The sequence below is a fragment of the Schistocerca americana genome, chromosome 4 (assembly GCF_021461395.2).
Source record: "Schistocerca americana isolate TAMUIC-IGC-003095 chromosome 4, iqSchAmer2.1, whole genome shotgun sequence".
NCBI classification, from domain to species: domain Eukaryota; kingdom Metazoa; phylum Arthropoda; class Insecta; order Orthoptera; family Acrididae; genus Schistocerca; species Schistocerca americana.
Genome location: NC_060122.1, coordinates 597,103,036 through 597,119,467, shown reverse-complemented (window position 1 = coordinate 597,119,467; position 16,432 = coordinate 597,103,036). Strand labels below are relative to the sequence as shown.

The following is a 16,432-nucleotide window of genomic DNA, read 5'->3' as shown; positions in this document are numbered from 1 at the left end:
AGGGGGAGGGGGACATTATAGGTAACCATGGTATATGGAAGTCCCTCAATCGCAAAAATCTTAGACAGGGACAAAATAGTGGCCACATGGACATGGACAGATGGCGTGTCTCGTAGGGAAACTTGGAACAGGTGTTCAATACAATGAGCCAATACTTATTTAGGAAGCATCCAGCAAAATTGTTATGTAGGACACTCCCGCGGGTGCTGCAGCGTGGGCCAGGGGGAAAAAGAGGCCTGCAGTGCTGCCTGTTGCTGAGCCCACTGAATGTAAGTAGCAATAAGCTGTGTAAAGTCTCCATCCATGCCTGGCCAATACAGATGCTGGTGGGCCAAAGCTTCGGTGTACCCAGGGAGCAGCGTCCTCCATAGCTAACAAAAGAATCCTGTCAAACACAGAAAGATGGGCCAGTGCTACCAAAATGAGAGGACCTGACTAAGTACAGGATGCAAAGCAATGGCCAATGCTATCGTTCTGGTTCTTGGTATCTAAATAGAAACAAAGCAACTTGTGCTGATCAAATGCTGGGTCCAGCCTCATCAGAAGGTGAGATAAGACATTAGCATGTTGCGCCGTCAGCCGGTAAAGGATCTGACAATGATAACAGGAGAGGGAGAGAGCCCACCACTGCAAATTATGTACTGCCTTGTCCAGTATGAAAGCCAAAAGCTTAAAAAGTGCAATCAACGGGCTTGTGATCCATGACAAATGGAAATTAGAACCATACAAGAAGATGCAAAATTTCTTGAGGGCAAACACAATCACTTAAGCCCCCTTTTCAAACTGAGAATACCACTGCTGAGCAGGAGTTCAAAGTCTTAGAAGCATAAGCAATGGGTCATTCAAACACATCCACATATATGTGCATGAACACCATGCCAATACAGTGACTGAAAAGTGGCCAGACATGATTGTAGCTTAGATTTAAGCAAAGCGAACACTCTGTCAGAAGCTTGGGCCCAGATAAAAAGGCACATTTTTATGCAAAAGCATGCACAGGGGCTGAGCAACAGAGGATGTGTACAATATAAACTTGGGCAGTACACAACTTTACCTAGAAAGGCCTGCAGTTCCTTAATGGAGATTGGCCGCAGAAAAGCCGCAATTGCATTAATGCGGTGGTTGAAAGAACCTGAAACAATGATACTGTCAAGGTAATTGATGCAGCCGGGCACAGAGGCTGTCAGCTGTTCGAATAAATGCTGAAAGATTGTGGGAGCAGTAGTGATTCCAAAAGGCAAGCGTTGATTTTGGTATAGGTCAAAAGATGTACTGACAACAAGAAGGCACCTAGTGGCCTCATCCAAGAGGATTTGAGATACGCTTCCGATAAATCGATCTCGGAAAAGCATTGGCCACCTGATAATTTTGCAAACAACTTGTCATGGTGGAGCAAAGGGTATGTATCTTTCATGGACTGTGCATTAATCATGACAGTGAAGTCACTGCAGAGGTGAAGCTTGCCCATCAGCTTCTTAATGAAGACATGTGGCATGGCTCATTCGCTGGGAGAAAGAGGCTCAATGACATCGAGTGACGTCAAATGCTCTAATTCGCCCTTGACAGAGTCACACAATGTACATGGCACTTATTGTGCCTGAAAAAACTAAGGGTGGGTAGACTCTTTCACGGCAATGTGGGCCTGAAATCCGGTAGCACAACTGGGCCCAGGGAAAAACAGTGAAGAAAAGTAGGAGGAGAGGGACTCCAGTTGCTGATACAGAACTTAATCTGACATTAAATTTACCTCATTAGAAATAGATAAACTGAAAGTATGCCTAACAGGGGTTGACTGAGGAACTTCTGATACCTCATGCCATGCAGCAATGTGATTGCCTGTGGCCTGGGACACTTCAAAGGACAGTCCTACACTGAGCACATCCTTAAGTGTCGGATTCTCACACTGAAGTGCTTTCTCATACACTTTCCTATCCAGAGGCAGATGAATAATAACATCATGCTCCATCTGATCAGCATAGGATTTGTGATGGGTACTAGTGACAAATTTATGACAAAGAAAGATGAATTGCAGCTCCAGCTTAGCAACCACTTCCAAATTCTGCAAGAAGAGGATCCACAGATGAACTCAGAATAAGTGTGGAAAAAAGTTAAGGATCCAGTAAATGAGGTGGTATATGCAGTCATAAAGAAGCAAAACAGGGGCGATATGATTTGGTATGGGGACGAATGCATTAAGGCATTAGCCGAGAGACGAGAAGCTGAGGAGAGCTGGCTTCGAGGTGCAGATTTTGCGCAAGGTAAAGCAAAGTTCAAGGAGGTATGCAGAACTGTCTGCTCAACCTTGAGTGGAGTGTATATATGTACGTACATGTATGTATGCCAAAAGAGTGACAGAGGTAGCTCAACATGGTTTCTGTGGAAAAGAGGTGCAGATGATGTATTGTAAAGTTAACTTGCGGGGACACAGTGTACTACTGTTGTCTATTGTGTGTAAAAGAAAAAGAAAAACAGGAAACTAGCCTTTGCTGCCAAATATTTGTCAAGGGCAATAATGGGATCATACTTACCAATATGTTCAACACGGCTGAAAGATGGAAACAATACTTCAGTGAGCTCCTCAACTATGATGAAACTACAGATCTGTTCGAATTTTAACCCCCTGACACTGTAATTTTCGATTATCCACAGATTCAGATTATCCACCAAATATAGTGGAGCAAATAAAGAATCAGACAATGAAACTGAAGAAGACACAAGTCCAGGAGAAGATGGAACCCATGCAGAAGCCATTCAAACTGTAGGGGAGGGACTCCACTGAAAATTCACCAACTAATCAAAAGGATCTGGACTTTGGAGGAGTTCCCAGAAGACTGGAAGACAGAGGTCATCTGACCTAATTACAAGGAAGGTGACAAAATGAATTGCACCAATTACAGAGAAATCACTCTCCTGAATGCCTACTGTAAGATCTTCTCCAAATGAATAACGGACAGAATCCAGCCATATGCAGAAGACATGATTAGTGAATATCGGAGAGATTTTGGGAAAGACCGTTTGGCAGTTGACAACACCCAGTTATGATGCAACAGCTTACTGAGAATATGCGGGACATGACAAAGACCTGTATGTGCTCCTCGTAGGTTTTAAGAAGGCATATGACCACATCCACAGGGAGAGCCTGATGAACTGCATAACCGAGTTAGGAATATGCAAGAAACACACAGAGTGAGACACCATGGTGGCGCTTGAAAGAATGAGAAAGGTGACAAAATATTCGAAAAAAGTGATTAAAAGGTGACAAATTGTTTCAATAAACAGATATGGCAAAAATGAACTGTTTTCATTTTTGATAGCCCTCAACCAAAAACACCAATTCAGACCATAATAAATTTCTCTATAATGATCCTCTGTCGCATATTTAAAAATATGATATGCCTGAAAGGCAACAGAACAGCAGCCAAAATGAATAAGTTTTCTAGAAGGTACTTGGAGTACAAAGGAGATGCTCAGGAAGGGCGTTACCTTGGGCATTGGCCGGAATTGTTATGTAGACTCACGATGTATCACATGAGCTCATGTGTTGAGCCACGAGGGCAGCAGTGCACTGGCAGTGACCATATATGGTCATACCCAACACCCCGCAGGACGCTGTCCGGAAGTGCCAACTTGGAAGGGGCGGTGTGGCCTGCCACATAGTATAAAGATGGAGGTGCTGTAGCCCACGAGAGGGAGTTCAGTACAGATACTAATCCCAGAGGGTCACTTGTGTAGGTCAGACCTGGGGCGTAGGCTTGTAGTATTTGATTTAGCTCTGCTCACTCTCATGCTTAGAGGTGTACCTCCCTCCATGGGATTTTCCGATCAGTAGTAGTGTACTTTCATTCAAGCTATTGTTGAATTCTTGCTCAGACAAGCAATTAAATATTGTAGTTATTCAAATCTCACCATTGTTCAATTACTTCCTGACTGAGTTCCATAACTCCTTCAAACTTCCTGTTAGCCATCTCCACATTAGGTGACTGGATGGACCTTCTCCACTCTCCATTGTCATTGAGTGTCTAGACAGTTCACTGGATGCAACTCAGGGACCTTATTTTCTGGTGCCAGGTGTGTGGGGTGGTTGGTTGTGGATTAGGGTGCAGCTGTCACACCATGAGTAATAGGAACAGGTCACCTCTCTTTGGAATACTGAACCTGCTCAGTTCAACGTCAAGCAAAATGATGGAATGGCTTTGAGAACTCCTTTTTGCACTACTTGAATAACACATACACAGACCAGTGGCAGAGCCAGGAGGCAGAAGAGTTCCTGAGAAGAAGATGAAGAAGAAGAAGAAGAAGAAGAAGAAGACGGTCTCTATCCAGCACCAAGGAAAGGACTGCGCCTGGAAAAGACATAAGAAGAGGCCAGTACCAAAACAGCAGACGGCACCTGGGGATGGAGTGGTCATCCCGGGAAATGGCTGGGGGCAGTGCAGCCTCAATAGGAGCGGATGGATGGTATCTGGGATCGATGAGAACACCCCCAAAAGTGGCCAGGAGCACTGCAAGGATATGGACAATGGCGTAAGGGCAGCCAGCAGTCACAGAGGGTAGCATGGGGTTGCAGATGGCACGCAGAGATGGTGCATCGGCACCGGCAGTTGCGGACAGCAGCGCGAGGTCACAGACGATGGTGTGAGAGGTAGCCAACAGCAATGGCAGCTGCACTGGGCAGCATGGGGTTCCAGATGATGCACAGGTAGTACTACAGCAGCACCTGTGGTGACAGACAGTGGCACAGGTAACAGTCGGTGTGAGGGCAGCCAGCACCGGCCGCAGCGCAGATGGACACTCGAGGTTCCGGATGGAGGTGTAAGACAGCAGAAGACAGACATCAGCAGAGGCAGCAGACGGCGCACAACATCAACAGCAGCAGTGTTAATTCCAATAGTGATTTGCAAGACTAGCAGGCATATCATGAGATGGAGATAGTGTTTTGGGCACAGGTTCTGATGCGTTCGAGTCACAAAGTAGGTAATTTGTTAGTTTGTCAGATGTGATAAAATAAATACCACAATCATTTGATGGCACTACGACCACTATAAATGAGTTCCTTGACAAGTGTGACCAAGTGTTTGAACTTACAGATACAGAGCAGCATGATTCCCTTTTGATATTTGTTAAAATCTAAAACACTGGATCAGCATGTAGCAAGTTATTAGTCACAGACCTAAGTGCTGCTTAGCAGGTTGGGAATGCCATATTACGAGGACATTATGCTACTAAAAGAATACTTCATTTCTATGCACATCAGATGTTTCCAAGTCGGCAAGAATGTGGGGAAAGTGTAGCTCAGTGGGCCTCGAGGCTGGATACCATGCAGCATCATGTCATGGAAGCAATCAGAGGTACCATGTGAGAATTGGAGCTACAAGGCAGCATTGCTCTCATTTGGAGATAAGGCTGAGCAGCGTTTATCCAAGGGATTTATGATGAGTTATTAAACACGATTTTCCGGAACTCCTTCACCAAAAACGATGAAGTAAATATTCATGAATTCCAATCAAGAACAACTGCCAAGACGAGAAATATAGAAATAGATATCCTCGGTGTTGCAAAGCAGCTTAAATCACTTAATAAAAGCAAGGCTTCCGGTCCAGATTGTATACCAGTCAGGTTCCTCCCAGAGTATGCTGATAAAATAGCTCCATATTTGGCAATTATATACAACCGCTCGTTCACAGAAAGCACCGTACCTAAAGACTGGAACATTGCTCAAGTCACACCAATGCCCAAAAAAGGAAGTACGAGTAATCCATTGAATTACAGGCATATATCACTAATGTCAATTTGCAGTAGGGTTTTGGAACATGTACTGTATTAGAACATTATGAAGTACCTCGAACATAATGATTTATTGACACGTAGTCAGCACAGATTCAGAAAATATCGTTCTTGTGAAACACAACTAGCTCTTTATACTCATGAAGTAGTGAGTGCAATCAACAGGGGATGTCAAATTTATTCCATATTTTTAGATTTCCAGAAGGCTTTCGACACCGTTCCTCACTAGTGTCTTCTAACCAAACTGTGTGCCTATGGAATATCGCCTCAGTTGAGTGACTGGATTTGTGATTTCCTGTTAGAAAGGTTACAGTTTGTAGTAATAGATGGAAAGTCATCGAGTAAAAAATAAATAATATCCGGCGTTCCCCAAGGAAGTGTTATAGGCCCTCTATTGTTCCTGATCTGTATTAACGACATAGGAGAAAATGTCAGTACCCGTCTTAGATTGTTTGCAGACGATGCTGTCATTTACAGTCTTGTAAAGTCATCAGATGACCAAAATGAATTGCAAAATGATTTAGGTAAGATATTTGTATGGTGCGAAAAGTGGCAATTGACCCTGAATAAAGAAAGGTGCTAAATTTCGATTATGCGATAAGTCACACAAATACTTAGGGATTACAATTACAAATACCCTAAATTGGACTGATCACATAAATAATGTTGTGGGTAGAGCAAGCCAAAGACTGCAATTCATTAGCAGAACACTCAGAAGGTGCAAAAGGTCTACTAAAGAGACTGCTTACACCATGCTTGTCTGCCCTATTTGGAGTATTGCTGTGTGGTGTGGGATCCGCATCAGATGGGACTGGCGGATGACATTGAAAAAGTACAAAGAAGGGCAGCTCGTTTTGTATTATAGCGTAGTAGGGGAGATAGTATCACAGACATGTCATGTGAATTGGAGTGGCAATCATTAAACAAAAGTGTTTTTCATTGCAACGGGATCTTCTCATGAAATTTCAATCACCAGTTTTCTCCTCCAATTGCGAAAACCTTCTGTTGGCACCCACCTACATAGGAAGAAATGATCATCATGATAAAACAAGTGAAATAAGGGCTCACACAGAAAAATTTAAGTGCTCGTTTCTCCCGTGCGCCGTTCGAGAGTGGAATGGTAGAGAGATGTACATTCATTCGACCCTCTGCCAGGCACTTTATTGTGAGTAGCAGAGTAATCACATGGATGTAGATAACTGGATAAATACAATAGTGCTGCATGACGTGAGCAGTTAAAGTTAGCAGAGGCTATACGGATAGCTCTTAAACAGAATATCATAATAGTCTTGATCTGAGAAAAGATGATTGCCCGAGGTAGTGGTATGGTGCCGCAGGCCGAGAAGAAAGCCACCAAATGTTTCACATGTGGGAAGCCAGGCCATAAGGCATGAGTGTGTCATGGAGATAAAAGAATAAGAAAGGTGGAGCTGGATGTATCAAGAAAAGGTAGGGAAACAGACCTGTCATGATTAGTGAGGTGCTCGCTCGCAAGGTAATTTGCTAAGTCATAGAGGCCCATACATGCATTTGAAGTGTGTAACGTGTTTTAAATGCAAACCAAATGGTCATTATGCGAGAGACTGCCCAGAAAGCGTTTGCCGTGCACATAATGCACACACGAGAAGTTAAAGCCAGGAAACTAAGTAAGGACATAGGAAAGCAGTCACCTTACACCTTACCTGGAAAGAAATTAACAGTTGACTGTGAAAGTAAAAATGAGTTTATATAATTGGAGTTTCTGGGTGGCATTACAAATCACGTGAGATTTCTCATAGATAGTGGTGCACAGTTAAGTCTAGTTCGGAGTAGTAGCTTGAGAAATGGCAGAGATTATAATCCAGCCAATTGTATTAGGATTTGCAGAATTGCTAATATGGTTCCAAGGGCTGAGGGAACTGTGACTCTCGAATTAAGAACGAGAAACGGAATGCAAGTGAGGGATCATTTCCAAGCAATTGGGGAAAGTGTGAATCTTCCATTTGACGGACTGGTGGACCAAACCATAAAAAAAAAAAAAGGCAGTCATAATTAACTATGCCACCAGAAGCCTGTGGATCCACAGGGAATGGATCAGAATGAAGTCGAGCAAGAGTGTAAGCTTTTCCCAGTGCAGACTGGTATTAGAAGTTGGAAACTTGCTAATACAGTTGTGCAAGTACAAGAAAGAGAAGGCTCTTTCAGGGAAACCTCAGACACTGAATGAAAGGCTCATAAGAAAAGGAAGATGGAGTCACAGGACGAGCTCTGCGTAGTACGTTCGAAGAAAATAGTGGGCTCTTGTGAGAGACTCTTAAGTGCAAAGCAAGAAACATGTGGAAAGGTGAGTGCGAATAGTGACAGAAACTCATGTACTGTCGGAACGCAAAAGAAGCAGGCAACAGGTAAAGCTAGAGAGAAGTGAAAAGAGCACAAACAAATTGTTTAAGTATTAAGATGAGGACCCCAGGAGCAATGGATTCGTTGAATACAAATAAAGGCAAATGGAATGAGAGTGGCTATCATTCAGCAAATGGAATGAGAGTGGCTATCATTCAGAAACAGGAAATCACCACAGGCTTGTATTTACCTGAGACATTAGTAAAAGCAGAATCAGCAGAATGCCTAACAAGTGTGCTCACTACTACAGTTGAAAGTGTGTCAGTATACTGCCCATGGGTGATGGCAGAAGCAGTTCCGGAGTGGACATTGTTGCAGCAGTCGTTCAGTGTGAACTGTGTCAATGAAACTAGGTTGCAGTTGAAATCCAGAATAAGTGTACTAAAGGAGAACATTCACATGAGACATTTGAATGAGAAAGAGAAGACAACAATCATAGAATTATGCACCACATACAGCAACATTTTCCATTTGCCTGGAGACATATTATCCTACATGGATAGTATCAGGCATGAAATTAAACTGCTATCGGAAGCAGAAGGTAGGGTGATATGTTCACGATCCTGCAGAATACCACAAGCACAAAAGGGGATGCTCCAGAAGGAAATTGAGAAGATGTTAGAGGATTACATTATAGTACCAAGTAAAAAATAATTGGAATTCTCACTTGATTTTAATTCCAAAAAAGACGGATGCCAGTGGAAAGCCCAAGTGCCGAATAGTCATAGACAATAGGTGACTTACTGAGAAAGGATATTATCAAGTCTTATTAGACAAACAGGATCGAGAAAAGACAGCTTTCAGTAGGCCGTATGGGCATTTTGTGTACAAACAAATGCCCATGGGTCTTAAAACAGCTCCTAGTACATTTCAGAAATTACTGAACTGTGTCTTGACATGGCCACAAGATGACAAATTGTTCACCTATTTTGATGACATAGCAACTGACGAAGGTATTCGAAAGGCTTAGACTCCACAATTAAAAACGAGAAGTGGACAAGTGTGAGTTTTCGCAAAAGGAAGTGTGCTATCTGGGTCGTATTTTATTGGCCCAGGGCTTGGGGTCAGATCAACAGAAGGTCACGGTGATCAAGGATTACCCACAACCCAAAACAATCACACAATTGAAAGTGTATTTAGTCCTTGTGGGATACTACCGGCATTTTATAGGCAACTTTAGAAAATCACTAAGCCGCTACATGACTTATAAAAACAGAAGTGCCTTACACATGAGGTGTTGCGCAAGAAAATGCTTTTCAGCATTTGAAAGAGAAGCTGATCAGTCCACCTACAGTAAAGTACCCAGACTTTGTAAAGGACTTCATAATTACGATGGATCCTAGCATCTCAAGTGCTGGAACGATTTTAAGTCGTGTACACTTTGAGAATGTTGAACAAGGCAGAAAGAGGGCACAGTACAACTGAGAGGGAGATGTTGGCCATTTGTTGGGCAGTGAAATATTTGAGACTGTACGTATTTAGAAGACAATTCCTGATATGTATTGAACCCCTAACATGTGTAGGCTGTATATCAGATCCATCATCCAAATTGATGATATTCCGGTTAAAGCTGGAGGAATATGGCTATCAGATCCTGTACAAGTGTGGCAAATGAAATCAAATCACCAATGCACTCTTGCTAGTGAGAGAGGTCAGGGCAGCTCATACGTGACCATAAGGTGACAGTAGCCTAGGTCAAGATACGGCAGAAACAGAAGCCATAGTGGAAGACAGTGACCAAAAAGCAGACAATGACAGCAGGGCTGTTGGTGCAAGTGAGCAGGCAGCAGGCGCGGGTGACAAGGTCACAGGACAAAAAACTGCTGATCTGAAAACAGTAAAAGACATTATTCAGGAGTGCAAAAATGGCATCAAAGAAATAGAAAAGTATATCCAGTAACAAGAGACAGCTGAGACAGGAAAGACAGAAGAAATAAGTACAACTGAAAAAGCTGCAATATTAAAAGAGTTTCATGACTCTCCACTGGAGAACACCAGGACAACATAGGAGAAACCTATGAATGAATGAAGAAGTACTGAGTACGGATTGGTTGAACAAAGATATAGATGAATACATCTGGAAACGCGAAAGTTGTCAAGAGAATAAGCTTACAAGGACACACATAAAGATGCCTCTAGAGATTATGAAGACATCTAATCATGTTTTCGAAGTGTATGATATTGGCATAGTAGGTCTATTAAACCAGATGGACAGAGGGAACAAGTGTACCTTTACATTTCAGGATGCAGTGGTGAAGTTGATGGTAGATGGATCCATTGGAAGGCAAGATGCTGACACAGTAGCGAGGGAGTTAGTTGAGAACTTTATACTGAGATATGGAATACAGTCAGTATTGTTAAGTGACATGGGAAGTAATTTCGTGAGACTATGAAAAGAGTATGTAACTACCACGCACCAAGAAGATACAAACAAGAAGTTACCACACTCAAACAAACCAAGTGATAGAGAGATCACATCAAACATTAAAAGAGAAGTTGCGACACTATGTAAATAGAGCACAGACAATAGGTTCCATTCAAGGTTTTTGTTTATAACACAACACCGTATAGTGCCACAAGTTCCATGCCCCATGAATTGTTCTTTGGAAGAACATGAAAGGTCCAGGGATACTACAGAAAGAACTGGCAGATGTGAAGTATGATTTTGATGATTATGTGGCACAGCTAAAGGAGTGCTTGCAAGAAGTGCACCAGTTTGCAAGTACACAGAATGTGCAATGTTGAACAAAAGGAATATTATAATAGGACTCAAAATCCACAGGAATTTCATTGTGGGAATAAGATTCTGTTGTTTGATGAGAGCATATGTGTGGCAGATCACATAAGCTACATACACAATGGTGACTCGTACATGGTGGAATGTAAGAAAAGAAATAAATATCTCACAATTTATGCCATCTGGCTGAAGGAGATTTTCTAGTTGGAGCCATGTAGTACAAGTGCATCAGAATGCAGTGAAGAACACACGTCCCTCTTTAACGTAAGAGAAACAGAAAAGGTACTGGGCCTGACTGGGCAATTGCCACTGCATGAATCCCATACCCAGAAATGAGGAATCAAACTTTATGGGTGAGGTCAGTAAGATTCTGTTCAGAACACTAGACAAAGATGACACCGTGAAAGTCAAGGTGAAGATAGAATCATTATGAAGAACTTCAGAAATGATCTCAATTTCTCTCAAAGCAGAACCCTTCAAAACATGAGCCAAAAATATTTGAAGTTTGTTTTCTATTTCTGTATGCAACTTATGAATCAAATGTGTGTGGCTTTGAAAATTTTGTGTGGATTACTGAATAGTTCTGTAGGTGAAATTACAAAATGAAATTCTGCTTTTAAAAAGCATTCATAATAGCACTGTAGGTCTTGGACTGAACAGTAGCAGAATTCGGTTTTAGAGGTGTATGCTTAAGAAAGTGTTGTAAGCCTCAAAAACTTGTGATATGGAATGTTACACTCTGACTGAATTCCTTTGAATTCTTCCCAGTGAACAGGTGAAATGTCAACATAATGGTAAATACTGGCCAGAAATTCAGCTGCTTATTCACCTAAACGCTCCAAGGCCTTTAAATATGGATTAGGCATTGTATGAATGTTGCAAGTTCCAATGTTATGAGTTGTCTGCCTCTTGTCTGCTGGACATCACCGTCTAAAAGCCTAAGTACTTTCTTTTTTTTTTAATTGATGTAGGTCCATCTGAAACCCCGCATAAGGCATTTATTTAGAGACAGGACACTGTGTCACATAATTTCTGATGTAACATTTCACCTTCTGCTTTGATAATAAAGAAATTTCTTAGGTGATGCTTTTCTATGCAACACTTCCTCTCTGACCAAAATAAAACAGTTATTTGCAGTTTTTTTCCTTTAAAATTGAAGTTTCATCAAAACTCAACATGCAATATGATGAACCTGCTGTTTCTAACGTATATTCCTGGAAACATGGTTAGTAAGTATCTTATTTTCTTACATGTACATGCGTTTATGTTGTTGTTGTCTTCAGTCCAGTGACTGAAATTGATGCAGCTCTCCATGCTACTCTATCCAGTGCAAGCTTCTTCACCTCTGAGTAACTACTGCAACCTACATCCTTCGGAATCTGTTTAGTGTATTCATGCCTTGGTCTCCCTCTACAATTTCTACCCTCCACACTGCGCTCCAATACTAAATTGGTAATCCCTTGATGCCTCAGAACATGTCCTACCAATCGATCCCTTCTTCTAGTCAAGTTGTGCCACAAATTCCTCTTCTTCCCAATTCTATTCAGTACCACCTCATTAGTTATGTGATGTACCAATCTAGCATTCTTCTGCAGCACGCAGCTGTATATATATGTGATGATGAGGTCCCATACTCCATGGAGCATAGGGGACGATGCGGGAGACCCGTAATGCCGTACTAGGTATAACACAAAAAAATCAGAAAGGAACAATCTATCTCAAATTTCAGACTCCCCATGTTGGATTTTTTTCACCATCAGGACATTTCAAAAAGTTAAATGAATGAATATGAATGCATAAGCTTAAAAACAAAAGTATATATCTTATTTTCTTTCTAAAAGAGCCAAAAAAGTTTGAAAATGTGAACAAAAATTTGAAAACATGACATGAAAGGGTCATTATAGGTGAGACAGGTGAACTGCTCACCTTGAACTGGTAGCTCAGTTCATGTTTGGCTCACCGATGCAAAAAAGTGAAGAGAAGTCAGGAAGCAAGTCCCAGAAAGCTTTTACATAAACACAGGGTTGAGACAAGGAGATTGTGTGTCATCGATATTGTTCAACTAGCACTCAGAAAGATAATGAGGGAAGCTTTCTATAATAATATCAAGGGGATCAAGGCAGAAACAGAGAAAATCACATACATCACATTTGGTGGCAGCAAACAGAATTGGTCTCCTTGTGAATGAATCAAAGACCGAAAAAATGGTCATAAACACTGACTCATGCCAATTCAAGACACCCAGTCCAACATTCAGTAGTCACAACCTGGTAATACAAAAGGGATCATAATTCTAAATATCTGGGGGAAATCTTTACAGAGGATGTACTGTATGAGGCAGAAATCAAAGCGAGTATCCAAGCCATAAACCAATCATACTTCAGTCAGAGCCAGCTTTTTAAATTGCACAGCCTCTCAAAGAATTTCGAACTCCAGCACTGATCCAGCATGTAGTGCTGTGTGGTTTCAAAACTTGGGAGTGAACATAAAAACGACAAATTATCTTCTCCTTTTCGAGTGAAAGTCTTAAGAAAGATCTACAGCTCAGTACAAGATGAGACCATTACAGAATAGAGGATCCGGCATAATTGTGAGCTGGATGAAACCTACAACAGACCAAACATGAGGGGAAGCAAGCAGCTTACATAGGCAGGACACGTCGCTTGGGCGGATAAACACTGATGGCCTTTGAAACCTGTGGATTTTATTCCCTGTGGAAAAAGCCCACTAGGAAGACCACAGAAATGATGGAGAGATGGAATCCATAGGACTTGCTGTAGTTTGGCATAGAGGCTCACTGCCAACAAAAGGCACAAAACCAAACTCAGTGGAAGAACCACCTCACCTCATATCTGTGCATGTTTCTCTGGACCCAACTGTGTGAAGTACTAGTAAAGTATCGCCTCATTCAATGACTGGAACAACTAGTGAAAATCACTTTTCCACAGTGAGTTATGACAATATGATGTTACTTCCCTATGAGCATTTTCTTTAATTTGTCAACAGCCACAAATTTCTTGAAGCAAGGTTATGACTATGAAGTGGGAGCTACTCTTTGCTAGATTGTGGTTTGGTAGAAACTTCACACAAGTTACAGATTATAAGCTAGTGAACAGCTTGCCTGTTTAATCACAGATGAGGGTATTTTCTCTTTATTGCATGCATAATTCAATGTCAAACCTGTAAATAACTGTACCTTTTCACAGTGTCATCCAGTGGAGAATATTTGTGGTAAATAACACTATAATGTTCAATGTACATAATCAACAATGACTTTTGTATTTCTGTGATTTTTCAGTGCTTTCTTTGACTTTGGGGAATGAAGCATTACCCACTCAAAGAACTAGGTCTCTGTTTTGGTGTCTCCAGCATACATCCATGTTTCTTCTCAAACAACTTCCTCAAAAACCTTCAAGTCATTTCTGGCAGTTTAAAACATGTTAGGAGCTATAGAACAAACTTCATTGCCACAAACTGCAACCCCAAGTTAAGCATCTGAATTTTGGAAACAGTTTACCGTGCAATATCACACTGGGCCTCAAGTTTCCTACGCAGCACCCCATACATACTTAAATTTCCAGAAGCTTTAATATATTTTGGTTTTGCGGATCAGAGAACAGTCTCAGTCGATTAGCAGCTATCTTGAAACTATCAGTAACAATCACTAACTTTTAGAAAAGAAAGGCTGTATAAAATGATGTGGAGAGAAGAAAGTCACACCTTGTATTATATCTTCATCTATACTCTGCAAGTGACTGGTGAATTACACGGCAGCGAACCCCACCCCCCACTGTACGATTGTTATGGTTAGTTCCCATAATATTCAAGTGCTGAGGGTGGAAAGAATGATGCGGAGCAAGACAACGTATGTGAAAGGAGTTGGTTCATTTGGCTAAGCTTATTAAGTAAAGAGAATATAATTTCTCTGTTATTAAAATTACCTCATATCCTCTATAGTCAACTTCTACATCATCACCATACACATTTATATTCTGATTTATATTGTTAAAAACTGTGGCAGGCCTAGGGTTTCTCGGGTTGCAGGCCATGTCATCAGCTACCATCAAAATGATTTGACTGGAAAAAGAAAAAAAAAACACACTCATAAGAAATGTTTATTTGTTTCATTTTAAAGTAACTAAAAAAGTCAAAATTATATTACAATTAAATTTCAAACTTAAAAATGTACTTCACTGGCTATTCAGAATTACTGATTTTCAAAAAAAAAAAAAAAAAAAAAAAAAAAAACAATTGTGTCAGTACCACAAAACAAGAAGGTAACTATGTACAAGGTCCAGTTTCATATCATGCATGATCGAAACATTAATCAACAACAACCTTCGATGGTTGTTTCTGGATGGTTCTAACATTCAATAGTTGTTTTCATACTATCTGTGTTACATAATGATGAAGGAACTATTAAAAAGTGCTTAAAGCAAGTAATATATTCAATATATCATCTTAATTGTTTCAGCCGTGAGTTCTTAGTGAAGCACTGTATAAACTAAATGAAAATCTTTTTTAGCCTTGTTTTATAAAACAAGGAAAAAAGTGTTTCATTTAATTTGCACTGCACAGTATTCAATGTATGGTTCCCAGATCTGCCGCCAGGTCATACTTTGTGCATCCCACAACATTTCTTCGAGGCAGCTTCTCAACATCATCAGATGGTGGCTTGTTGTTGCTGCTGGCAAGTAGCAACTGTTCATAGCCAGCAGCAGCAAATGACCACCATCTGAAGGTGTCAAGCAGTTGCCTCAAAATATTTTGTGGGATACATATAATGTCATCTGGCAACAGAGCTCTGAGTCATATAGTGAACATATCTGCTAGGAAGCCTGAAGAGTCACTTGAAGTAATAAATTTACTATATATCTCTTTTCCATATATGTACTGACACAATTTGAAATCAATGGTGAACTTCCTGTTCATTAAATAAATTAGCTGATGTTGCAAATATGTAAGGGATTAAAGCAAGTGTACCAGTATAACACATATTGTTTGGCAATTTGTACAACGAAATGCCATAAGATGAGTGGTTCTGTTACTTAGTATGCTGACAGGTTCCTGCTTGTTTTAAATGCAGTTACTTGACTGGAAGAAACATGAAGAAAATTAGTAAATTTACTTTATGAAGAGCAGGCACTTAATAGTAAATACAGTGCTAGGAGTTAATCAACATTTTAAGTAAACAAGATCCAGAATACTGTACTATAAATAACAGCAACACAAGTGAAAAACCTTCCTTAAGTTAAGGTGACAATTAACAGAGCCACTGGGAGAGCAATGTTTGCTGTGGAACATGTGCATTGTGTATCCTGCAACTGTTCAGCCTATCACAGTAACAATAGCCTTGTAGGCCAAGTATTATGTCACTGGGTATAAAATCTTAAATGACAATCAATTGGATATCTTCACCGACTCCGACATTAAACCACTGTATCAGGTCATCCACAACAATTCATGGCTATAAGCAGGTACTCAGTTCTACGCAAATGTAGGATTTCTACTGTAGATGTATTACATTGACAA

At 40.9% G+C, this 16,432-nt stretch overlaps 1 protein-coding gene across 1 annotated transcript in view; it reads right to left on the bottom strand.

Moving 5' to 3' along the window:
• Positions 1-16,432, bottom strand: part of LOC124612427 (putative GPI-anchor transamidase) — a 62,461-nt gene that overhangs the window by 23,763 nt on the left and 22,266 nt on the right. Inside the window, exon 3 of the mRNA XM_047140633.1 lies at positions 14,842-14,977. Coding sequence (XP_046996589.1) covers positions 14,842-14,977 — 136 coding nt within the window. The remainder of the gene's footprint in view (positions 1-14,841; positions 14,978-16,432) is intronic.